The sequence below is a fragment of the Carlito syrichta genome, unplaced genomic scaffold (assembly GCF_000164805.1).
Source record: "Carlito syrichta isolate Samal-C Ts95f unplaced genomic scaffold, Tarsius_syrichta-2.0.1 Scaffold307683, whole genome shotgun sequence".
Taxonomy (NCBI): domain Eukaryota; kingdom Metazoa; phylum Chordata; class Mammalia; order Primates; family Tarsiidae; genus Carlito; species Carlito syrichta.
In genome coordinates this window covers 714,807-741,452 of record NW_007251779.1, presented here as the reverse complement: position 1 = coordinate 741,452, position 26,646 = coordinate 714,807, and the positions used below count along the sequence as shown (strand labels likewise).

Below are 26,646 nucleotides of genomic sequence, written 5' to 3'. Positions count from 1 at the left end.
TTTTTCATTATTTTTAAGTTTAGAGGCAATGGAAATTTCCGGTTTTGTGTTTAGTTGCAATTGAATGAAAAAAAATTTTTTTTTAATTCCATGAAACCTGTTATTTCAGTAATTGTTTAGGCAACCTCTAATAAAAGATTCCCCACTAATATCGCCTACGTTTAAGTTGTGCCTGCGGTCTTGCAGGGGTGAACCGCTGTGTCCCTGTTTCACGCATTAGGGCAGGCTCGCTCGCGGCCCTCGTCACCCTGGGGAACGCTGCACGAGGCTCCGCTGTCCCCGAGAGGCGGGACAGTCTGTCATCAAGGGGCCGCTCGTGGTTTCACTCCCGGGTGGGAGAGCGGAGGGTCGGTCACCAGGAACGGCCTCCTGCGGGGTCTCGGCTCCAGGCCCCTTCGGGAAGGGCGGGAGGCGACCGTCGTGAGGAAGGAGTCAGGCGACCCTTCTGCGGCCGGGAACGGTGACCCGGGGGACTCTGCGGGGCCGCCCGGGGCTCGGATTTCGAAGAGAAGCGGCTCTCAATCGCGATCAGACCGGAACACGTCGAGCCGCGGCCGGGGGAGAAGGACGCCCGCTCGCGCCGGGTCCGCGGCCTGCTCTGTCCGCGCCGGGAGCTGCAGGGGACACCGGGACGCCTCCGCGGACAGGAGGTCGCAGCGCCCCCGCCGCCCGCCCGCCAGCCCGCCCGCGGGGTCTATGGGCTCTGCGGGATCCTGGGGCGGCGGGGTCCGCGGGGTCGTGGGATCTTCGGAGTCTGCGGGGCCTGTGGGGTCCCGGGCCGGAGGAGGACTCTGCGAGTTACGCAGAATCCCCGGCCGGCGAGGCCTGCGGAGTCTACGAGCTCTGCGGGATCCCGGGGCGACGAGGAGACTCGGGCGCCGGGCACGTGGCCCGCAAGGACCCAGGGCAGAGCACTTCCGACCCCGCCGGGAGGAGAATCCTGTCGGGGGCCGCCTAGGACTCGTCCCTGCCGCGCCGTCCCGCCCCCGGCGCGCCCCGCCTCCAAGGCGCCGGGCAAGGAAGGCGGCGCGGGACCCCGGCTTCACCTGGCCTGCGCCCAGCACCCGCGTCATCGCGCGGAACATCCGCCCGTCGCTCCTGCACCCGCTGGCCAGTGACGCCCGGGGGCCACCTGACGCGCTCCGGCACGGTCCTGGGCGCTAACCACCGTGACCGCACTCGATCTTCACGGGGACAGCGGCTCACTGCGCCCCGTGGCCCCGAGTCGGGCTGTTTCCAGCTTCTGGGGTGCCCAAAGTCTTTAACACCAGACCCTAAAAGAGTGTGCCGACCCGCTGACTTTTGCATGAGACCCTGGAGGTGGCACCCACCGCTTTCAGCAGCCCCCCGACGCCCTACAGCGCTTTTCCAGCGGAGTCGGGAGTGGAAACACTCCAGCGGAGTCGGAGAGGCGGGGAAGCCCGAGGAGGCAGCCGGGCCAGGGGCAAGCCGGATGCAGCTCGGTACTGCCTTGCGCTCAGCTGTGTTCAAACAATGCTTCAGATATTCAGCCCCACACGCAAATACTTTAAAGACTTTCATAGCTTAAAACAAGACTAAGGCAAAACAAAAGGTCTGAGACGTATAGAGGGCAAAAGAGTGGATTTGGGGTAACTTGAATTAATGTTTTGGAGATAAATTTAGCAGAAGGCATTGTCACTCGAGTATCACGTGAAGATGATATAAAACGGCCCTGTTGGTAGCCTCTAATGGAGAGTTTATTTCAACAATAAAGGATCTGGCTCCATCCACCCATCATTAGTAATGAACTCAATAGCTTTGAAATACCTTCCTACTCAAGGTTAAGGTGGGATTTTTTTTCCACATACACCAAGATTAACAGTGTGCTTTTGTTGAATATAAAGCAAAAAATGTCCTAAGCCAGAAGGTCAAAAAGAAACCCTATTTTAACAATTTTAGGCTAGAATGGAGAACAAGAGTTTTGTATATGTGTGTCTAAATTTGTTCTGGCAATCAAATGGAAATGGCATATGTAAGTGCTGTGTGTGAACTCCACAAACACACGTTTAAGGAATTACAGTGTGCTTAGTAGCAAGGAAAACAATGAGCACAAACTGAAATCTACCATGAAATAATACAAAAAATATGCTAAGGAGCAAAGGCTATTTAGCTATGAATTAAAATTTTCAACTTTTCTTAAAGATGTAAAGATGTAAACAAGTCTTTAGAACTGGAGCACAAGTCTATATACAATTGATAAAAATGCAAATGATTTATTTTCATAGTCAGCCAAAACTCAGTAACTGAATACTAATATAAAAGCTAAAGCTTTTGTTGCGTTGTCTTGCTGACTACAACTTCTTTAAATCTACTTCTTCATTGCCTTGCTTTTGATGCCTAACTATAAAAATAAACTGTTTTCTGCAAAAGGTGGTTTTAAACAAATATGTTTGGTCAAGATTTTCAAAGTCGAAATACTGAACAAGAACGAAAGTTTTTAAAGTTTAACTTTATTTTTTTTTACTAAAGTCCAGAAATTCCTGTAAGACAAGTACATTAATGAAGTGTTTCCAAAGAAAAACGGAACAATATATACTCTAGTTTGCTGAGGGTTCCAGCTCAATATCTTACCTAATTCTTGCGCATTAAAAATCAGCATGGATCTTATAGGATCTAGAGGACACTGTGTTTTGAAATCCACAGTTGGTTCATTTTAACCATAATGAAAAATCATTACTCCTACTCCATCAAATGTTTTACAAGCAATAATAAATTCAGATCCACTGTATTATGCAACACACATCTTTGGAAAGCAACATAAACAGTGAGATCAGATCAGTAGAAATATACACAGTTAAAAGAAATACACAAAGTACTGTAGTTTTATTAAAAACTACTACTTGAGAAAGAAATCTCCTTTCCACAAATAGCATAAAACTGTAGAATGACAAAGGGGTTGGGGGAAAGCTTTACAAAAGCTTAATTCCAACTGTATCTTCCTGAGGGTGGTGGCAAAGGGTATTTCCTTCCTTCTCTGGGAAAGCCCTGGAAATAAACAAAAGGAAGAGTTTATTTTCTGTATTAATAACCTAGCAAGCAAGCAAATCTTACACCTCTATGGAAAGACTCACCATAAAGAAAGACAAGTGTATCTTAAAGGCGCAGTACCTGGTGAGCCCCCATAAACAGACACTCTGATCCACAGCTTTAACACAACCTTGTTGCCAAGTTGCAGACTAGCACTAAACGCTACACTCGAAAACAAACCCCAAAGCCTTAACAATCAACTCAAGACATTCCCTAAAATGCACACAAATGAACCACAGTTAAGTGTTTTGTGTTAACAACATGTATAAACAGTGGTTTTCAATTTTCCCACCACCCCAGAGGTAGTTCAAGGTCCACTGTAGTAACACACCTACATCAATCTGAAATTCACTTTGGTTAACAAAGGCCAGGGCTTGCTAAATCACTTACAGCCAAAGGAGCAACTAATAATTCTAGGGATTTTTAGCTCTTTGCACGCGGAGACACCTCCCGGATCACCTACCAGCAACTTGACTGCACTGCTTTACGAAATAGTGAAAAATGAATCACTTCATATTAAATAGTATAGCTTTGGAAACAATTATTCTATTGTAACGACATTTGGCTTATAATGGATATTTGGACATTGGGGAGTTTATGACCAAAAAGATAAAAAACTTTTATATTATTTTTTTAACATGTGAAACAGTCAAACAGTCACTGACATGCACTGCAGATTCACTGATACAAGTTGTACAATAGTAATTTGTTTGACCTGTTCCACCTAGTATTTTCCCATTCCAGCAGACAATGCAATCTCATTTTCTTCCTCCCACGTTAATAATATGTAATTTATTGTCCGGTATGTTGCTCAAAGACAATGTGGAAGGACGCACTCATGATTTCTGAAGATCACTTCACAGCTGATCGATATCTCAGTATATATTCCATCTCTTTATTTGCTTTATTTGCTTTATTTGAATGGAAAACTTCAGGGAAACATACATTTCTGAAAAATCTGCGCTTGCTACATTTGTCATGCATAATCACCAGCAATCCCTTTATGTCCTGAGAGTGGACGTCAGAGTGGTTTGCTAGATTTAGGATGTCCCCTCAGAGGGGACATTTGAGTGCAAAGGGTTAACTTAGCAATAAATAGTAGATCATTAAGTGATATATTAAGGTTATTACATAATCCATTAGTGGTGACATTTATAACATAACCTAGTATGCTTGAAAATAACATTTTAGTATAAAAAAGATAAATGTGACACATCTTTATCATAATTCCCTTTTTAAGCCTCCAAGATTCTGAAATGGAACTCCTCCAAATTTTGCTACTCAAAGCACTTCAGCACTTTAAACAGCCTCAACTTACTGTGATGATTTTTGAAGCAATTCAGAGCAAAATTTTATGAACTGATTTGAATGACCTGTAACAAATCCCCTCAAAAGACATTAATCATTTGCAATTAAGGTGATTATTTTCTTGTAAGGTGGACAGAGACTTGTAAGAGTACAGCAAAAAAGTGTAAAAAGATTTTCCTTAGCTGTCAGGGGAGGTCTTATAAATTATTATGCAAACCACTGCAAAGACCTATATGCAACACCAGGTAAGCAATTTAAAAGCCACTTCACATCACCGCAGGTGCCAAACTCCACAGACACTATACTCTGAATCACAGTGTTCCAATCTTGTTCTCTAGCAAGGATTCAATTAAAGACCATGTAAATACTGGCCAGGGTGTTAAACTGCTGGAGGAAACTGTATCCAATAAACCTCAGCTTTAAATGCTAAAGATGCTATAAAGAAAACAAAACTTACATCTACTAAATCTGTCTAGGAGTTATAATGCTCACTCAATAATATAGCTGTTTATATATAAGTAAAAAAATATGTGGGAAATTATCAAGCAGAGGTTTCTTTTCATGAGGAGGGATACCAGATGAACCAAGACAGGAGACCCTTAAGATGAATAAAGACAACACAGCTGAAAAGGCAGATTCTAACTGTATCTATTACGAGGGATCTACTTTATTTTAAAGAACAATGTCCTTAAAGGAGAAACAATGTGCTTTGGGGACTGACCACATTTGGACTCATTATCACTGACTGCTATGATTTAAAGGGCTTTTGGCTGGAGATTTTCCAGCACCCTCAAAGGCCTATAACCTACTTAATGAGGCAAGGTACTCACCCTACACGATGTTTAATGATGGACTGAAGTCCATCAATATCCTCTCTAGAAATGTGAGTAAAAAAACATGGAGTCCTGCGAGGCCTGTTCCTGACCACCTGAGGAGTATGCTCTCCATCCCACCACCCACTCACCTGTCTCCCTCCACGATCATCTCGTCGGGGCGGATATCCGCCAGGTCCGGCCAACATCTGGTACTGGTTTGGCTGGAAGGCTGCATTCTGGGCTTGAAGCATCCTATTCCATGGCAGCAGAGGTTCAGCCCCAACACCTCTGTGGAGAAACACCATGTTTGTATTAGAAGCCAAACCTATCACACAGCACACAGCCTAAAACTGGCAGGTATCATTTCTAAATGTTTGGAGAATCCAATTTGCCTGGATTTGTTACATGGGATATACAGAATCAGAATGGTATGTATGTCCCTTATATCCAGAATAATCTAACACGTTTTGTGAAATATCGGCATGTATTACAAAATATGTTTAAACTCAACAGAGTCAGAATTTCTGGCTTTCAATAATTATTTTTGTTCAGTATTGGGGAATTTCCTTTTTAGTCACTTAAAGATTTGAACCCAAGATCACCAAGTTGGCTACATTTAAAATGCTATCCAAACAATAATCATGTACAAGACAGGAGAATGAGGCTTTATTTTCAAAAATGGCCAGACTCGTCCTCGGATTCATTCTTTTTAGTTAATTGCAGGTTGCAAATGAATTCTTACTGCTGAGTATTTTGAATCCAGGGTAGGGGACTAGGCTGCTTTTTCCCATCCATTATTCTGCTCAATATGTCAGAAGGTCTGATTGGAAGGAAACCTTTTCAAGTTCTATTGATGCAGCTTTCAATTGACCACGGTGACCTAGCAACATGAGCACTAATTGGCATGGGCTGACTGGCATTTGGTGTACAGTTTACATGGGAACACAGATTCAACAGCTATTATAACCCAGTTTGCTGTCCCAGATTACTAGTTGAAAGAAATGTTTTAATTGCCTTCAAGTGTCTATTTTAACTTTGCAGTACAATGCAATAGGTGTAGGTATTAAATAAAAAACTGCCACACCATGTAGTAAAGTTGTACCTCCTGACGGCAATCCCCATATAAGATTAACTTTCTGAGACCTCATCTCTACAATAAATTTTTTTTTAAATTAGCTGGGCATGGTAGTGTGTGCCTGTAGTTCCAGCTACTTGGAAGGCTGAGGCAGAAGGATCACTGGAGCCCCAGCAGGTCGACGTTGGGGTGGCCCTGAGTGTGCCACTGCACTCCAGCCTGGGCAGCAGAGTGAGATCTGACTCAAAAAAAAAAAAGGTGCAACTTTTTCCTTGAGGCACTTTCCCAACTTCTACTTCATAGAAGTCCTACAAACACCCAGATACAAATGCTCCAGGGCATTTTTAACATAAGACTTTGGGACCATGAAGGTGTTGTAGGAATTCTATAAACTTTATGTTTGTTCACTAAAGCGCTGACAAGCTGGGAGCTGATATTAGTTGTGACCATTCAGCCTGAGAATCTCACTTCCGAGGTCTCAGGGGAAAAGTCTGGCTGGGCTCCTGGGCAAAGCATTCTTCTCACAGCTATTCAGCCTACTCCACCCCTGCCCCCTAACCTCCTCCCCTCACTTGCAGCTTGTCTTCTTTCTATTAAAAAATGCCAAAGATTATTTTTGTGTGAAGGCTTGAAGAACAGCTCTCTGGAGAACTCTAGAAAAGACCAAAGCCATTCTTTATAGTTGATGCCTGAAACCAGCACTCTAATAATATCATTTGCTGTAAGTAATTCCAAGTAAAGTTAAAAATATGTCTATATCTTAGGAAGAGAATGCACATGTTTAGGTGTTTTAATTATTTTTCAGGTTTATTATTCGTACAAATACATTTTAGGAAGAAGAGCAGCTCCATGCAGAGACAGGACTGGCCCCCTCCAGCCTCTTCAGGAATGAGGGTCTAAGATTTGGGCTGCCCAGAGAGCTTGACAAAACTGGCTATAAGTCCCAAACCCACACAACCCAAATGCAACCCACAGAATGCATGAACTGTGAGATGTTTTCCTTCCTAGATTTTTTTTTTTTGAGTTGGAGTCTGTCACCCAGGCTGGAGTTCCGAGGCATACTCACGGCCACCCCAGTGTTGACCTGCTGGGCTCAGGCGATCCTTCTGCCTCAGCCTTCCAAGTAGCCTTCCAAGTAGAACAATAGGCACACACCACCATGCCCAGCTAATTTTTGATTAATTGTAGAGACGGGGTCTTGCCAAGTTGCCCAGGCTGGTTTTGAACCCACAGGCTCAGGCAATCCACTTGCCTTGGCCTCCCAAAGTGCTGGGATTACAGGCTGAGCCACCAAGCCCGGCTTCTTTCTAGTCTTAAAATTCAATCAACTGAATTTCAGGAAAATCTGCTGGCATAAATAATATACAATCTAAATGCAATTTTGAAAATTTATATTCTAAAAATAGGTTAGGAACAAGCCACAGTTCTCCTTTTTGCTTGAAATGATTATTTCTAATGTATCTGATAATTTTTATGACAAAAATAATTAATAATTAAACAGAACAAAGTAAGAGTGACATGTACTACCCCTCTCCTAGTTTTTATGCAGAAAGGCTCTTATTTTCCACAAGTTTACAATGTTTATACTACTCATATTAATTTGCAAATACTAACAAACGAAAACTAGCCTAGGAAAATACATTTTAAGATCTGAAATCAGCGGTTAATAATTGAGGCAACTTATCTGAGTCATTTGGCATCATGGATGGTAACAATATTCCTAAGTTTCCAAGCTACTGTTTTGGGAAGTTACTGGCAATGATAGGTACTATTACCAATTTGGATATTTTAAATGTATAATATGGCAAATCAGGATTTCTAAAGATTTTTGAAAACAAATTGAACTTAACAAAAATAGGTCAAAAACTAAATGGATGCCTTGCACATGCAGAAAAGAGAGGTCCCCACCAGCAAGAAGCCGCTATGGTAAAGCTCAAGTGGCAAAGGTAATGCAAATGCTGCCCATCTCTGCTCAGTAAGAACACTACCACCAGGCTGTCTGTGTGCAGGGAGAGAGGGAGGGATGTTTCTGTTGCAGTTTTAAATTAAATGAGCATACGGATTCTAAATACTGTCTCACGGTAGAAAATAATTCAAGAAACTGTATGGTTTTTTAAAAAGCACACACGCAAAATTCTCTTTTCTACCAGGATTCTCAACACTCAGAGTGGTGCGGGGGAAACGTACTGAACTAAGGATTAGAGAAACTTGGTTCACACAAGAATTCTACTGCCTGCTAGCTGTGACATCTCAGCAAAATCTAAACACTTCTCACTGATATTCTGTGAGGTCCAAATGGCTGGAATGACAAATGTTGGACTGACAACTGCTACAGAAACGAGGCATGAAATCTCTCTGCTAACAGGATGGGGGGAAGCTTAGAATGGCTCAGTTCAAACTTAGTTTTCTTTATAATATTGGCTTATTTCTTAAATGACAATGATGTAAAACTTTTAAGATAGAATTTTATTATGCTTACATTTAACTTTTGCTGTGAGACATAATTTTTAAATATCTGACTAATACTAAATCAAAAAATATACCCACAAAAAATGTCCCTAACCTGGTGGGTTCACAAGGTCAGTCAGAGGACTGCCAGGACTTGGCTAGGGTAGAATAAGAACAAAACCCGAAGGACACTGGGGTCAGGTAAGGGACAAGGATGAAGATCTTAGTAAAACATGGAGGAAAGGACAGCTGTGGGTCTCAGAGTTGGACACAGAGCCTTTACTCCCTGTGAAGTCCCCATGGCTTTCAATTAGGCTCGGAGTAAATACTCTGATCAGTGAGAAGTTTCTTGATAAAGAATGACACGAAAGAGTGACTTTAGGTAAGCAACTGAATAGTGTGTGTCTCAGTTTCTTCATCTGTCAAAATGTCAACAACAACAAGAAAAAAGCCACCAATGGGTTGCTGGAGAAATAAATGAAGTCATGCTCATTAAAAAGATGTTAACACAGTGCTAACACTTTGTAAACAATAAATATTAGCGATTATTATAAATATATTAAAAAGTGAGCAACAAGAGGGAAACCAAGCATGCACTTTAGTAATTTAGAAAAAATGTACCCCTTATTTTGTTTGTTTGGAAATGCTGCAACTCTGAGGACAATAAAATAGCACATAATGTGGGCTTTGAGCACCTATACCTGAGGTAAGACATAAATACACTGCCACTTGTATTAAATTTAATGAGACTTGCACTAAATAGTTACACTATTACACACTAGAGACTTGCACTAAATAGTTACACTATTACACACTAGAGACTTGCACTAAATAGTTACACAATAAATACTGAATAACAGGATTCCTGTTTCATGCTCTTGAAGGACAATGGGTTGAAGTTTTGGAGTCTAAAGAATGACAAAGTTTTCTTAAAAGGGAGCAGCAATTAGAACTACACTTATAAAAACACTTTATTCACTGCTAAAACAGCACAGGAGACGGAAATAAAACAGACTTGAACTGAGAAGGCAAAAAAGGAAGCCGCACTAGGATGGGGTTTAGTTCTTACATTTATCAATGCCGGCAAAACCATCATGAAATGGTGTACTGTGAAGCTGCCCTTTAAAATGATTCTACAGATGTTAATATAATTATTCATAGCATGCCTAGCTGTCTTGTCGTGGCAGAGTCCATCTGACTTAGAAGCACATAACTTATCAATGAAGGAACACATGTCAAACATCCCTTGTTATTAAACCATGTCACATTCTTCCTAGTCCATGGTACTTATTAGACTGCAGATCCCATAATCCTCTTCTGAGTCCCTTCTGCGTTTAATTCAGTTCAGTCTTAAGTAGTTAAAGAAACTGTTTTCAGTGGCAACTAATAACTACTGACCTACAGTGACACTGCCCTACAATAGGCTTGTCAGTCCTGAAAAAGTTATACCAAGGAAGCTGATTAGGACTTCAAGAGGTCTGTAGCAAGAATCAATGGCTGGTCTGTACGAACGCTGCATTGCCCGCGCAGAAATGATAAAAGTGGAACACCATTAGTTATGCCTCATTAAGCTGCACAATCCTTCTAAAAAGAAATTTGTTTAGCCTGACCAAAACCTAATACAGTTTTAAGCTCTCTGTGTTGCATTTTTCAGGGCATCTCAAAAGCATCAATAAAATAAAGGCCAAGAACCAAGAAAAGTAGCAAAGGCTATCAACAGAAGTCTTTGAATTCACAGCATAAGCTATGTACTTTTCCTAAAGGACAGGTGCAGCAGAAACTGACTTTAGTGGAAAAAATATGTTTCAAGTCACAGAGGTTTTAGTTTCCATAGAGCCCAAAGTGTTTCAAAATCATGCTTGCTTTATCGTTACCTGTCAAATCTTTGCTGCTGGAAAAGGGGAGGAGGGCCTCGCCAGGAATCCTGGGGCCGCATATCTGGAAAAGAAGCAGGGAAAGTTAAACAGAAGATTTTTTTAAAGTAATCAATATTCAGCTAACCACACGTCTTATAATCAAAATTTCTTGGGGGAAAAAAAATCTAAGATAAAATACAAACCAAACAAACTAGTATCATAATAACACAAGCACAAATGTAAAAAGATACGCAACCAACAGGGACAGCAAATTCTTTGTTTCATTATTTTTCCTTGGATAACAAAACATAGTTTTAGTAATCTTGGCCATTAAACTCACGCATTTCTCTTGCTATGTGTGAAAGAGAGTGTGTTTGTAGTTTTTATAATTTAAATGCGGTGCAAAAGGAAAAGATTTAGGTCTTCTCCATAAATACAAACTGAACGAATAGTAACTTTACTAGAAGTTTCTTCCTGACACTTTCCTCCTAAATATGTCAACTGCTGTTGGTACGTAATGTGAAAACCATTCAATCTCACCAACACAACGCAGGAAGACCTTATGCCCATGAAGGGCCCACTTTTCCATTGTGTTCTGACCATCAAACCTCTCCTCTAACACAAAGCTGAACAGCAGCAACATCTGACTAGGAGAAACAATGCAGGGGTTTCTCTCCATTATAGAAGCCTACTGAAACATGAGAGGGCGGCCGAAGCTCAGCGGGCCAGTGCTCCAACCCGCAGCTCCCAGGCACCTCGCCGCCCTTCAGCGGGGTCTGCTGTGGCCTGATTAAAACAGCTGGTTCCAGAAGTTGTCTAATAAGTTCACCATGTGAAGACAGTAACCTCCTCTAGACTCCGGAGACCAAGGACAACAAGGCTTACTATAATGTATTCAGGCTCACATTTTAATAGAAACACAAACTAGAAATATGCTTTTCAAAATTACTTTCTTAAAGAAAAATGAGAGCTTATCTCTGGTTAGAAACCACCACTCCCAAAAGAAAAGCAATCATTCTACTAAAAAAATAAAAGAAAAAAGTAGACTCATGCTTTAGAAAACCCACAAAAAAAAGAACACGAAACAAGGAAAGCATCTGCTGCTCGCAAAGATGGCTTGACACCGCTGGCGACCTCTGCTCCACCTCAACATGGCTGAGAATGCTGGACAGAAGACAGTTTTCTAAAGGTGGGCAGAACACCACAGGGGAGCAGCCATCTGCAGCCCCCACAGCCAGTGCGCCTCTGCTGTGGCCAACCGGGCTGGAGGCCTCCCGCAGCCACACCCAGAACTTCCTCTCAGAGATGCACTGGGACACCCTTGCCAGCTGCCACCTGTAGGCAGATTTCCATTCTGAATTAAAAGAAAAGCAGCATCTCTAATTAATTTAAACCAGTTCCTTTTTTTATATCTTAAAAGCCAAACTACTAGCTGTCAAACTGAGTAACGTGCTGAAGAGTTCTCTCAGTGGTCATCAAACATGTCATGTATGTTCAAAGCCCAAATGAAAATGCAGGAAGCTAATTACTGCAATCCACAGAAATGGAGGAAGACAGTTTCCTCATCTAGGTCCAGAGTGAGTTCTGAATCACTACTAAAGACTATCCACTAATATAAAATAAAATTTCTAAAGAGGTAAAAACCAGAAATTCTTACTAAAATAGCAAGTGTGTAGCTTATGCCTATGGAAAATAAGATACATTAACCTCAACATATTACATTATTTCCAATGAGTTGCCATTTATGAGAAAATAATCTACTGAAAGTAAAATCAACATTTGGGTCACTTTTTCTGATTATTACTGTGTTACACTTGAAGTCTACTGGCTTATTCAGATCACATACAAAAATTAGCTTTAGTGAGAATCGTTAAAATGTACCCAGAAGTATTTTACTTTAGCGCTTTACTTTAGTACTTTAGTACTTTACATATGCAAAATTAGCTAATGTAACAAAAGTCAAGACATACAGCAAATTTCATTCAGACCTGTGTCAGCCTCTAATTTACATGCCCCAGAATCACTGTGGTCACCCTAGAAACACATCCCTTTTTACCATTAAGACTTAATTCCATATTCTGGTTCCACAGTCTCTTTACGTATGGTACAGTCACAGAATATACACTCTCCAAAGTACTTAAAAAAGTTTCCACAATGGATCACGAATAAATTTAAAATTGAATGAAGACAATAAAAAGACACCATCTCCCTTAAGAGAAACAGTCAGAAACACTTATCCTAATGTCTTATGAAAAATAAAGAAAAGAAAAGCTTATCTATTTGCTCCCAGAAAAAGTACAAATGGAGGGAAAGCCATCACCCTGAGTAATGCACATCATTGTATCCAAACAGGCAACATGTTAGATGAAGCACAGCAATATTCCTAAGAAGAACTGGAATGTTAAGTTCACTAAATAGAGATGCTTTTGTTGGGAGCGGGAGTGGGGGGTGCTTCTCAACAGTTCACCTGTACACTCGTAAGTGCCTAAAAAACAGCCCAAGTTCCTTGCATCTCATGTCTGTAAGCCAGGCACCTCCCTATTTTCCATTTACTATTTTGTAACTCCAGAACAATTTTTTTCACATAACTTCAGCACACGTAAAACTTACAAAACTTAAAAAAAAAAATGTGATACAATTATTAAAATATCCTTTCTTTTCAATCCAAAAAGAAAAGTGAAAAGGATCAAGGAAAAATTTCAAGGAGGCTACCTTTAAGCAAATCTCTTCACTTGGCCCTGAGTAATATATATAGCCTTTAAGTATTCAAAAAGCGGCAATATTTCCTGGCTGATAAGTAATGAAGTAGACAGTAAAACAAACTTATTATCATTCATTTGTATGGCTCTAACAGAAGATCCATTTGAGAGGAAGAAAAAAAATTCTGAGACAGTGAATTGCACTTCAGAAGGTACAGGCGGGAGTGGAAAAATGATAGTTAATTTTTTCCTTTGGTTTTAAAAAACTTATCTCTTTTCTAGAGCTCTAAGACTACATAAACCAAGCTTTGCCAATAGCTTCTCAAGTGACAACTTACCTAATCAGCGTGGTAATCACAGAAAAGACTCCATGTTTACTGACTGCACTAATCAAAAATCACTTTTCACATGCAGCTAATTGACAAGTTTACCGAATGAAATGAAGAGAAGTCACATCTAAGGTTCTCTGAGCTACAGAAACTAAGTGCTTTATGCATACTGAATACTCAGAGTTGCACTTGACACCAACAAGTTATCAGAACTCAGGCAATTACTCATCAGCCAAAAACAGACACATCAAAGACAAATCAAACACCAATAGGAAGAAACACCCACAGCAGACACTTGACAGAGAGCTGGCAGTTTGACCAAATAGCCCTTCCTGAGTGTAATTTTGCACTATGTGAAGAAAATAGTTATACTAAAAATATTTTAAAAGATTCATTAAATGGCTCAGATCTCAATTTTACTAACACAAATGGTTTCTGACCAAATTTTAAAGTTCAAAATTCTGTATAAAGTAAAGCTGATCTTTTATCATGTATTTAATACTTTCATAGTACTTACTAGATGCAAAGGTACTATTCTAAGTGCTAATAATGATTTAAATTCATTTATTCTGGATGTTCTGTGAGATAGGTATTCTTATTTCTGTCCCAATTTAACGATGAGAAAAGTGGGGCAAGAACTAAACCCTGCCTGGGGTAACATGGCTGTGAAGGGACAGAATGAAGCCAGGGACTATTTCACATGCACTTAATGCTGTTGGCTAAGACGACACATCACATCAATTTATTTCAGAAGGATCAGAGGAGAACAACACCCAACTTTTGTGCTTCTCAATTAGGAGGCTCAGAAACTTAGGGTTACAAGAAGATAAGATTAGAGATTTGACCACTACTTTCAAAATTTTGAAAGCTTACTCATATCTAAGACAGGAAGAAAATAACACACACTTTGGTTGTAATCATCTTGACAAATACAGGATTAATGGTGAGAAAATGAGAAAAAAAATCTTGGCTAAAGCATTTGAATCCCTGCTCTTTTTAAAAGGATAATACTATCCCCAAAGACTTGGTATTTTAAAAATATAAATAGAAGGATCAGATAAAAGCTAGAACAGGATACAGATAAATATGGACGGGTAGACTGATGGATGAATGGATGAAAGATAGATTGATAGATGGGTGAGGACTAGTTCTGTATAAATACTCAATCCACAAAATATATATGCTAGCAAAGTCTTAATGACAGCAAACTAAAAGAAAATAAAAAATTAAATCATATGTCAGACTATGTGCAAACAATATTGGGAAAGACATCACAAAATGTAAGACTTCCTTTCTTGATAGCATTTGTCCGGGTTTATCATCCTTCAATGACCTTCTAATTATTTATCCAACACATTTCTTACAAAGATATCAGGGAATGATTTGTGAAATGGCATGGTTGCCTTTCAGGAAGTCTAACCTCATAACCCAAGCTTTCCTAAGTTGTCTTATAACCAAGGGCAATTAAAATTCATTAACCTATTCAAATGGATTATATGCAAATGACCCCCACATTTCTCTCCTCAGCTATATCCTCTCTCTTTAGCAAGACCCTGACTCCTAATACCACCTAACAGCAAATGGCAGCCAGAGTCAGGGCAGGTTAGACCTGTATCCTAATACCACCTGAGAGTGGATATCTCAGGAGTCACAGCAGGTGAGACCTGACTCCCATCACCTCCTAACGGGGATGGCAGCAGGAGTCATGGCAGATGATTCTCCTGTCTTTCAGGCACTTCGCCCTTCACACAGTCACTCATCATGTCCCTTCTTCCTTCCTCATCCTCCTGGGTTACCAAATTCTGCAGAGGCCTCACTGGCCACCCAGGCATCCACAGTAGACACATGAGGCTCTCTGGATCCCTTTCTTCCCCTTGCTCTGCATATCTGTCATCCACACTTTCAGCCCTTTACCTCCCACCTTCTCGACTCCAGATCTACTTTGCCACAGACCTGTTCAGACCATCATCATCTCTCCCTAACTGGAACAGCCTGGAGGTGTGCTTCTGAAAAGTAACCAGATGTAACTGGTTCACCCTTTTGCTTAAGAGCTTTAAGAAGCTCATAAAGAAAGAGAAAGACTAGCACCCAAATTAAAACAGCAAGGGAAAAGAACAGCCAACTCAGGAAGGAAAAACTGACCAGTAAAAATATGATCAAAGCAGCAATTTTAATAAGTATATCTTAAAACAAAGATACACTATTCCTTGCTTGTCAAATTAGCAAGAACTTTTCAAAAACGAGAACACCTAGTATTGGTGGAAATGGAATATCAGGCATCCTAACATGTTACTGTAGGAAGTATAAATTGGTATACTCTTATTTAAAGGTTACTGTGGAAATATTAACCACAAGTCTAGAAAGAATGTCTTTTGATCAAGCAATACGATTTTCAAGTTTAGCCTGAAGTTAAGAAAAAATACACATTTAAAAATATTATTAGAGCCAGGCTCGGTGGCTCAGCCTGTAATCCCGCGCCTTTGGGAGGCTGAGGTGAGTGGATTGCCTGAGCCCGCGGGTTTGAGACCCGCCTTGGCAGCGAGATCTCATCTCTACAATAAATCAAAAAATTAGCCGGGCGTGGTAGCGCATACCTGTAATTCCGGCTACTTGGAAGGCTGAGGCGGAAGGATCGCCGAAGCCCAGCAGGTTGAGGCTGCGGTGGCCGGGAGCGGCCACTGCACTCCACTCTGGGCGACAGAATGAGACTCCAACTCAAAAAAATTTTTAAAAATTTAAAAAAATTAAAAAAAAAAAAAAATATATATATATGTAATTAGAAAAGTTCTGTATATTTAAAAATTAAGCACTATACCTCTACCATGGGTACATAATTAAAAAATGGAAATTAGAAAATAGTCAACAGAAAGATAATTAACATATGACACAAAACTCTGTGGGATAACGCTAAATTGGAAGGGGAAATTTATGAGAAAAGAAAGACAAAAAATAAATTACTCTAGTCTCCATCTCAAAATGTTAGAAAAAAGAATATGAACTTAATCTCCAAGAAAGAAGGGAACAAAGAAGACAAACACAAAAATTAATAGAAAGCAAATATAAACTGGGAAAGAAAAACAGTCAACAAAGCCAAAGGTTAATTCAGTGGGGAAAAACTCATATAACTAAACAGGCTGTAAGAACACTAATCAATAAAAACACTCATTTTGAATTTTTACAGTTATTAAAAAGAGATTAAGAACATATTATGAACAATTTCTGACAATAAATTTGAAATTTGAGAATGGACATATTCCTTAAAAAAAGAAAAATTATCAAAATCAGCATAAGTGTGAATGTGAATGGCCCCCATTAAAAAATTTAAATCTGTATTTGAAAACCGTCTTATAAAGAACTCTCTAAACCAGATGTGGTGGCTCTCACCTGTAATCTGAGCACTTTGGGAGGCAGAGGTGAGAAAAATGCCTGAGCCCAGGGGTTCAAGACCAGACTGGCCAACTTGGCAAGACCTCGTCTCTACAATAAAAAAAAAAATTAGCTGGGTGTGGTGGCACATGCCTGTGGTTCCAGCTGCTTGGAAGGCTGAGGAAGGACTGCTTGAGCCCAGCAGGTCATGGCTGTGGTGGCCGTGAGCATGCCACTGCACTCCAGCCTGGACGACAGAGTGAGATGACAACTCACAAAAAAAGAAATCTCTAAACCCAAACTGCTAATGGTTTTACTATTGAATTCTTCTACAGATTTAGAAATGACAATCTTACAATAATCTACAATAACCCACACAGAGAACAGAAATGCAGAAAACACTTACTAACTTGTTTTATGTAGCCAGAAAAACCCTACACCAGAATATGCCAAAAAAAAGGAAAGCACTGAAACTAATCTAATACACAGAATTTTAAAATCCCACAATATGCTGATACACAGAATTTAGCGACATATAAAAAGAATGATAGCCCAGAAATTAGGCTTATTCCAGCAATGACATGTTGGTTTAACAATTGAAAACCCCAGTCAGTGTAATTCACCACATTAACAGAAGTGGAAGAAAAAAAAAAATTTTTAACTCATATACCATGTCAGCAGATGGAAAAAAGTATTTTATAAAATTCAATATCCACTAAAAACAAGCAATAAAAGGGAACTTCCTTGATCTGATAAAGGAAAAAAACTCAGCAAAATCATATTTAATAGTGAAGTGTTACAAGTTTTCTCAAGACTCACTGGGTAAGAAATGAGGCTATCTAACATCATCACTTCTATTTAATTATGAGAGGTCCTAGCCAGTGCAATAAAGCAAGAAAAAAACACCCAAAGGGCATTATGATTAGTAAATAAGTAAATAAAGTAGTCACTACTTGCAGATGACATAATTGTGTATGCAAAAAATTCAAAAGAACACAAACACTATTAGAAAAAAATGAATTTAGGCCGGCCTCCATGGCTCAGCCTATAATTCCAGCACTGTGGGAGGCTGAGGCGAGTAGACTGCCTGAGCTTGCGGGTTCAAGACCAGCCTGGGCAACTTGGAAAGACCTTGTCTCTACAATAAAATAAAAAACTAGCCGCGTGTGGCAGTGCGTGCCTGTAGTTCCAGCTGGATTGCTGGAGCCCAGCAAGTCAACACTGGGGTGGTCATGAACATGCCATGGCACTCCAGCCTGGGCAACGGAGTGAGACTCCAAGATTTAAAAAAAAAAACAAAGAAAGGAAAAACGAATCTAGTAAGGTTGTTAGATATAAACATTCAAAAATCAACTTTATTTCTATATATAAGCAATTAGAAAATGATATTTAAGTGATAATCTTACAAAAACATCAAAATATATCAATTATCTAGAAGTAATTCTTTTTATCTTTAATTTTCTATTGTGACAATTTCAATTTCGGAGAACTTAAAAGTTACAAGAGTACAAGGAATTCCCACATTCCCTTCACCCATATTCCCCAAATGCTGATATAAACCTCTATTCATCATATGATACCAATAAAAAAGTAAAAAGGCAAACCACCTAGTGGAAGAAGATATTTCCACCACAAAAAATCCCCTCATAACCAGAATATAAAAGAACTCCTACAAAACCAAAAGAAAAAGACAAGCCAATAGAAAACCAGACAAAACCTGAACACTACATCACACACAAAAAGATATTCAGGCCTAATATGGTAGCTCACATTCAGCACTTTGGAAGGTTGAGGCAGGAGGACTGCTTGAGCTCAGAAGTTCAAGACCAACCAACCTGGGCAACATAGCAAGACCCCATCTCTACACACACACACACACACACACACACACACACACACTCACAATTAGCAGGGTATGGTGGTACACTCCTATAGGTCCTAATTACTTGGAAGACTGAGGTGGGAGGATCATTTGAATCCAGGAGTCTGAGCTAGAGTGAGCCATAATCATGCCACTGTACTCCAGCATGGGTGACAGAGTGAGACCCCCAATTCAAAAAAAAAGAAAGAAAGAAGCAAGACATTCAAATGATCAGAAAACATTTAAAGATGGTCAACTTAGTAATCAAGAAGACGCTAATTAAAACCTGAGTGGATACCACTCCCTACCTAGCAGAAAAGCTAGAAGTAAACAGAATGCAACTAGACCTCTCCTCTACGGCTTAGGAATATGTAAATGGGGTCAAACTAAATGTAATTTGGGAAACGTGCCTGACATCTCCATGCACTAGAGTTGGACACGCACACCCCCGTAGCCTTGCAGTTCTTCCTAGGCACACACCCATCAGAAAGAAGTGTCTACACACGTGCATCAAAGGTACGCGAACCTCACAGCAGTCCTATTTCACCGCCTCAAACCAGAAACCAACCAAACACTCCTACTAGTCAGATAAATAATGGCAATACCATCACAGATGGAATAGTAACGCAATGAAAATGGGTGTACCATTGCTACAGTCACATGATTAAATCTGAAAGAAAATATAGAACAAAAGAAGGCAGTTTTTAAAAAAGGTATAAGAGTCCATTAGATAAGGTTTAAAAAAAAAATCCAAGAATAGGCCAGGTGCAGTGGCTCATGCCTGTAACTCCAGTAGTATGGGAAGCCAAGGCATGAGGATTGCTTGAGCCCAAGAGTTCGCAACCAGCCTGGGCAACACAGCGAGATCTCATCTCAACAACAACAAAAAAATAGCCAGGCATGGTCGCATTCACCTGTAGTCTAAGCTTCTTGGGAGGCTGAGGCAGAAGGATCACCTGAGCCCAGGAGGTCAAGGCTGCAGTGAGCCATGACAGTGCCGCTGCACTCCAGTCTGGGCGAAGATTGAGACCCCAACTCATAAAACAAAAACAGAAAAATAGAAGACTAATGTATGGTATTGTAGTCAGGGACGTGGTCCTTTTAGAGGGCAGGGGTAGCTCCTGGGAAGGACACAAGGAGAGCTTCTGGGGACTGGTAAATTTCTATTTCCTGATTTGAGTGATGTATACATGGCTATGTTTACTTCATAAAAATTCAAACTGGCACTTTGTATATGCTACATTTTAATAAAAAGTCTACATAAAAATGGGCATAATAGCCCAATTTTCAAAAATTGCACATATGAAGACAAAAAAAGACACACTGCTTATTAGTTCAAGACCGTGGAATTATGGATGTTTGCCTTTTATGTTTTACTATTATATACCACATTTTGTTCAATTAACATGTATTACAGTTTAAATATATTTAAATCATCACTAAAAATGGAAAATAGCAGCTTCCCCTTCCTCATAATCTATTCCAACTGAGGCTACCAGGCTAACTTTCTATCAATTGTACTAAACTTAATGTCACCCAAATTCCTGCCATATACTTCAAGCTCATTATTTTCTCTCAGCCTGGAGTATCACCAATGCCACCTCCCCTCATTAGCTCAATTTAAGTATCATATTCTTGCTGTCTTCTTCCCCAGAAACTTTTTCATTGCCCTCATTCTTAACCCCTTTAATCTTACCCTCTTTGAAAACATGTCAAATACGAGTTCCAGCACTATCCTCAGGTAGCTTGATGTTTACAAGTCATCAGGCAGAGAGGGCCACTTGTTTCTTGGTCTAAGTCAATTACTACTTTATAAAACCCATCTCCCAATTTTTTAATGATAAAATTGAAATTAAGATATTCTAAGTGGACTAGATGGTAACCAAAGTCTCTTGTATTTACAAAGTCTGTTGTAAGTACAAATTAGATCTAATAACAGCTACAAAAATGACAAATGACAAGTTATTCACCTAAAGTGATAAAAGTAGAGAGGGGACTCCACCATGTGAAATAAAATGCTCAGATGCAGACAAACAACAATTTTCTATTTCCAAAGAAAGCAGACCGATAACTAAAGAACTGCAGGCTCCCAAGGGCATGAAATTTTCTATCTGTGATGTGATGTTGATAAATTGGCAAACCTTCTGACCTCTTTCTCTTCTTGCAACAGGACCACATAGCCTGGGAGCAGAAGGCCACGGTATCCATGTGGCAAAGAGTCATAAGAAGAAATGTATTAGCAAACAGCTGGCTTTAAAACAGCTTTGTCAGCTAGACAAGCTTTCACCATTTATTAATGAATGGTGATAGCTCTGTCAGCTAGACAAGCTTTCACCATTTATTAATGAATGGCGATAGCTCTGAAAAGTGACTAGTCTCCTGCCACATGTGATATGATTTGACATTGAATATATGGAAATACAGTTGTTAAATCTTAGGGAAGGCTGCTACGGAACCACTGCACCAAACAGATTCCTGCATCTCATTAAACTCTGCACCCCCCGGCGCCTCACTAAAAACAGTAAAGCTGCTGAAGTCCATAGTTTTTAAGATAGAGGTTCACAAAGCTCCAGTCAATATCATTAAGCTACACAGGCCATACCACTAGAGAGGGACAGAGCAAATGCACAATAAACACAGGTCCTGAGAACCCAAGACCTATGGAAACTATTTTTTCTTGGGTACTATATCTGGAAAAGCTGGGCTTCGGGCTAAAAAATGATTCATAACTTAACTGGCATTAAAACCATGCTGGACACACAGCATAAATACCTACCAACAATCATCCCTAAGCTGGCACTTTCTTAAATAACTACAACTTTGGCTGAAAAAGAGTCATGAGAGTTGTCTGCAATTGAATAGCATTCTCAAATACATCAAGCATTCAGAAAATAAATCAAATGACACATCACTCCGATGTACCAGATGTTAGCCTCTTGCCAGTTTCTTTCCTAAGCCACCTGTGCAGCAACCAGAAAACCAGGAATGGAGGCAAAGGTTTCAATGTGACTTTGAGAACCTGGCACATGACTTATACTTCCTTGATAAATAGGCACAGCCATGGAGCTCAAAAATAACATTAAGTGGGGATATAATGTAATATCTATGAAGTCTAACACTCAATGATCTATTCCATTTCTCACTGCAATCCAAATGCCATTTTAATTATTTTCATGGTTAACATTTCTGAACTGTCCACAACTTAAGAGGAATCAAAGAAAGGTCAGAGTCTTCACAGAACCACAGGTTAAAGATATAGTCTTATCTAAAGCAACTCCTGGTTATCACTTAGGTACTACTGAAATACAATTTGAATCCAGAAAGGGATACCTTTGTTATCCAGTGCACCCGATTTAACTGTCCAAATACTTGTTATTAATGGAATAACTAGCAATCAATTCCATATACCTTATTCTGCAGGCATTAACTCAGAAATAGATTTATAAGCAAAGATAAGGAAGAAATCCAAATCATACTATTCAGTCTACTATATACAGACCAGATTAAATTTTTATAAGATTTTACACAAGTTATTTTCTTTCAATTCATGTTTTTAAAGCCTGCTGTCTCTGCACTGATGTCACAAATCTTTTTTAACAATGAGGATTAGACAGCAATTTTTGTTGTGATATTTAACTTACAATTTGAAATAACTGATTAGTAAAAACTTACTTGACATAAGTTTTGGAATCTGGGCTTGTCCTCTCAGTAGTGGCCTGTATAAGTTTCCCTGATAGGTTGCAGGTGGTGGTGCAGCATTGCTGTAAATGCCAGTTCCTGCGCCTCTCGGCATAACATGGCTATACAAGGATCCCACACACAAGAAAAAAAATTATACAGAGATCTAGCCATCATGTCTCAGCTGACACAGATCAAACAAATGCTCATAGCCACATATTCACTAGTAGATGTGATAAAGATAACACAAACCAAAAGAAGGTTTATAATTAAAGTTCAAAACTACACAATGGTAAGGGTGAAGTATTTACTAATTACATTATTAAAAAAATAATAATTTGAGTCTTATTTTTTTTACAGTATACTTCAGATTTTTCCTTATGGACCCATGCTGTTGCTATCACTGTACACATTACAACTCTATATCTTGCGATTTCCAATTTACTATTTTGAACAATTCCCTCTACCTTTCTTCAGTCTTCATGATTCTAATATGTATTCCTATAGAATACTTCACTATGCTGATGTCTCCTATTTTACTAGACATTCCTCTCAGTACCAGTATTATAGATTACAACACACTAGAAATATCTGGGCATATAACTACGCTCATCTAAAACTTTCTCAGCGGCTAGGCATGGTGGCTCACTCCTGTACTCCCAGCACTTTGGGAAGCTAAGGCAAGAGGACTGTTTAAGTCCAGGAGTTCAAGATAGTAAAACTTCTTAGGGAAAGAAAATAATAGAATTCTCATGCACCACATAAACAGAGAAGTTTTTAAAAATGAAGTAGAAAAGTATCAGTTATTAAAATATCTGTACAATAGTTGTATCTTATGGTCTGTTATTTGTGGCATACAAGAATGTGCTGCCAAAAATACCTGCTTAGTTTTTAAAGATGAAGCCTCACTCTTTGCTTGGACTTAAGTTATGGATGGAAGGTTCTAACAGGATATAATAGTAGCAGTGGTCAGAAATGGGAATAGTGGGGAGGCAAAAATATACATGAAAATAAATTCAGCATTTTAAAAAACAAAAAAGTATTTGTGGCATAAACACTGACTTGCTTTATGGGATGCTTCAGAAGAAGCAGAATCCACAAGGGCTGGAAACCTGTGACTTACCCCAGCGTCCTGAAGGCAGCTTGGTCCAGGTGGGCAGGCCGCCGGTCACGGCTGAATCCCAGCTGGGGCTTCCACTGCCGCCCATTGCTGGACTTATCCCAGTCACTGGGCTTCAGCACTGTTGTTGGCTTTCTGACCATTAGAAGAGACAATACTTGGTTACAGGGATGAACATCACGTGCACAAAATGCACCTAGGACGTGTACTGCTATTACCTTGCTCCTGGAAGCATCACAGATTTAAAAACGTAATCTTCGGCAAACTGTGGGTCTTTGAAATTAATACTGGAAAAAAAAAAATTAAATTACTTAATTATATTAGTCTGGCTTAATTATTATGTAGATGTAGGTATTTTTCATGTTTAAATAGAATAACTAAAATCCAAAAGTCCTCTCCAAAAGTTATTTTAAACAGCAGTTTTGCCAAATGCCTGAATACTTGTATCTTCTTTTTCACCAACTGCCTCTAGTTCCTTGTATATTGCTCTCATGTAAGCATCTCTGTAAGAAGAGCCATGTTCTATCTAATGTGAGGGATGGCAGAGAAATAAGAGATTGCCTCAACCCTTGAGACATTTCAATATGCTACTGGAGATAAGTTGAAGACGTTTATAACAACAAAAAATAAAAATAAAGTGCCTTTCATTTGCTTCACTCCATGGCAAAGACCCCTAGCATCTTAGGGTGGGTTTGTTCTTACTTCAACAAAGAAAAGACATAAACACTAGTAAATGAAACATTTCCAAAATCAAAATATTTACACGAATAGCTAAGAAATCTATGAGTATAAACTAGTACAACCTCTGTGGAAAAATTTTTAGATTTTTTTTCCCTGAAAGATCTAAAAATCAACTTCCCATATGACCCAGAAATCTCTCTTCTGGGAATATACCCAGAGGAACTCAAATTATTCTACAAAAAAGATATCTGCACATGCATGTTTATCGCAGCACTATTCACAATAGCAAAAACATGGAACCAACCATGTTGCTCATCGAAAGTATACTAGACTAAAAAAATACGGTACATATACATAATGGAATATTACATAGTCATAAAGAAGGACAAAATTATGAACTCTGCAGCAACTTGGATAGATTTAGAGTATATAATACTCAGTGATCTATCACAGAAACAAAGAACTGAGTACCACATGTTCTCATTCAGAAGTGAACCCTGGACATTTACCCTAACACTGTAAGAAAGGGATTGGCAGTAGTGGGAAACTGCCAGGGGAGGGAGTGGGGGGGGGCACACTTCATCAGTAAGGGTACCTGATCTCAAACCAGGTGACATGGAGACCCAAGTGAGGCCCAAGCTTTACCTGTACAATGACCATTTGTATACCTAACCCTGAATTGTACCCCATATCTTTAAATAAAAAAAAAATTCCAAAAAGACAAAGACAACACTCAACTTCCCAGCTGGAACCCTCTGCCCTTCTCTCCTAGTATATGATTTTTAAATGAAATGGTCATAATTTGAAAAGACACATATATACCTATTTAAAAAGCTATATACTCAGATTTTGAGTATAAGATGGGTCAAACTTCTTTTCTGGTGGTGGGGTATATGTGTGTGTGTGTGTGTGTGTGTGTGTGTGTGTGTGTGTGTGTGTGTATCCCAAGGGGTTAAAAGTATATGAGTATTCTGGCCAGCAATGCTTCTTCTAGGACTCCAGCTATACATCACACTTAAGTATGCTTACAATGCTATTAATTCATAATGTTGAAAGACAGTAAAACCTAAGTGTATAAACAATAGCGGATTGGTTAAAGAACTCAGATTCTTCCTAAACAATGGAATCTGTGGATGGTATTTTTTAAAATTTAGGAACAGAATACTAAATGACATGAGAAAAACACACATACATATGGCAGATAAAACCTATATTCATCAAAAGGACATCAGTGCTGTTCTCTGTATAGTCACCATCTCCCTTCCTTCATGTTGTTGTTGTTTTTTTTTATTTCTCAAAATTCCTCCAATGATTAGATTACAGTTTTAGTTTAAAAGGTTTCACACACAAAAAAAGATTTTACTGAGCTGGCTGACATTTTTAGACAGCTAATTTTTTTTCTTTTTGAAATCTGCCACTTTAACAGCTAGGGTCCATCTGCTCTACAGAAATGTTTGTTGCAGTACGATTTAACTGTATATTTTACGTACACAAAAATAGCTTCGCTTACAATAAAAATACAATGAGCTCAAGAACAGCTGAACAATACTTCATTACTCAATTGGCTCCTCATACAACTCACTCTTCACTGGCAACTAACTTTAGCTCAAATGTTCTTTACTGGGCAAAGTGGCACAGGACAGGGCAGAGTAGGACAGGCGGTGGCAAAAGTTTAAGAGAATGACAGAAAAAATTGTAGTGAAGTACTTGGCTCGATAGGACTCTGCAGAGACAAAGAGAGAATATTGGTAATAAAGCAAGACTTGCAGTCAAGGTGTTTCAGAGCTATTGTCTGTGTGTCAGCAGGCTTCTCAACAGGTTGTCAAATTGCTAGAGTATCCACTGCATCATCCATGGTGTCATGGTGGAAGTGGGGGGACATACTAACCAGACTAACAAGCTCCCAGAGAGAAGAGAGAAGCCCAAGTTACAGGGATAATCACTCCTGAAGAATAATGGTTACAATGAGAGATTTATTAAGACAGATGAAACTAACATTTGAGAAAACAAATCCATGTATTTGTCATATATGCACAGTTTATTATTAATAAACTGTATTTATTATATATGCACAGTTTATTATTAATAAAGTTGTTTTTAAAATTCCATTATTCATGCTCACTCTCTGGAAAGGGAAAAACTTTCTAAGACAACAGGAAAACAATCTCCAAGATCTTCCCTTCTCCCCTATATGCTTAAGTACAAACCATTAGGAGACAGTCAAGGACACTATTTATGATCTCAAAGTATCAACACCTTCTTTTTCCTTAAATCTTTAAGAACAATTTGAAGATATATTCTCTCCTAAAATGAATTAACCTTCCACTAGTTGAAAGATTTTTAGTATTTTGTTCAAAAAATA

The 26,646-nt window shown here is 39.4% G+C and overlaps 1 protein-coding gene across 2 annotated transcripts in view; it reads right to left on the bottom strand.

The window, feature by feature from the left end:
* Positions 1-2,453: 2,453 nt before the first annotated feature.
* The window catches only part of XRN2 (5'-3' exoribonuclease 2), a 79,062-nt gene continuing 54,869 nt past the window's right edge, over positions 2,454-26,646 (bottom strand). For both annotated transcript variants that reach the window (XM_008064546.1, XM_021715792.1), the window contains 6 exons: positions 23,822-23,890; positions 23,607-23,738; positions 22,478-22,605; positions 10,569-10,632; positions 5,321-5,459; positions 2,454-3,006 (listed from right to left, as the gene is read on the bottom strand). In XM_008064546.1, coding sequence (XP_008062737.1) covers positions 2,941-3,006; positions 5,321-5,459; positions 10,569-10,632; positions 22,478-22,605; positions 23,607-23,738; positions 23,822-23,890 — 598 coding nt within the window. In that variant the 3' untranslated portion in view covers positions 2,454-2,940. The remainder of the gene's footprint in view (positions 3,007-5,320; positions 5,460-10,568; positions 10,633-22,477; positions 22,606-23,606; positions 23,739-23,821; positions 23,891-26,646) is intronic.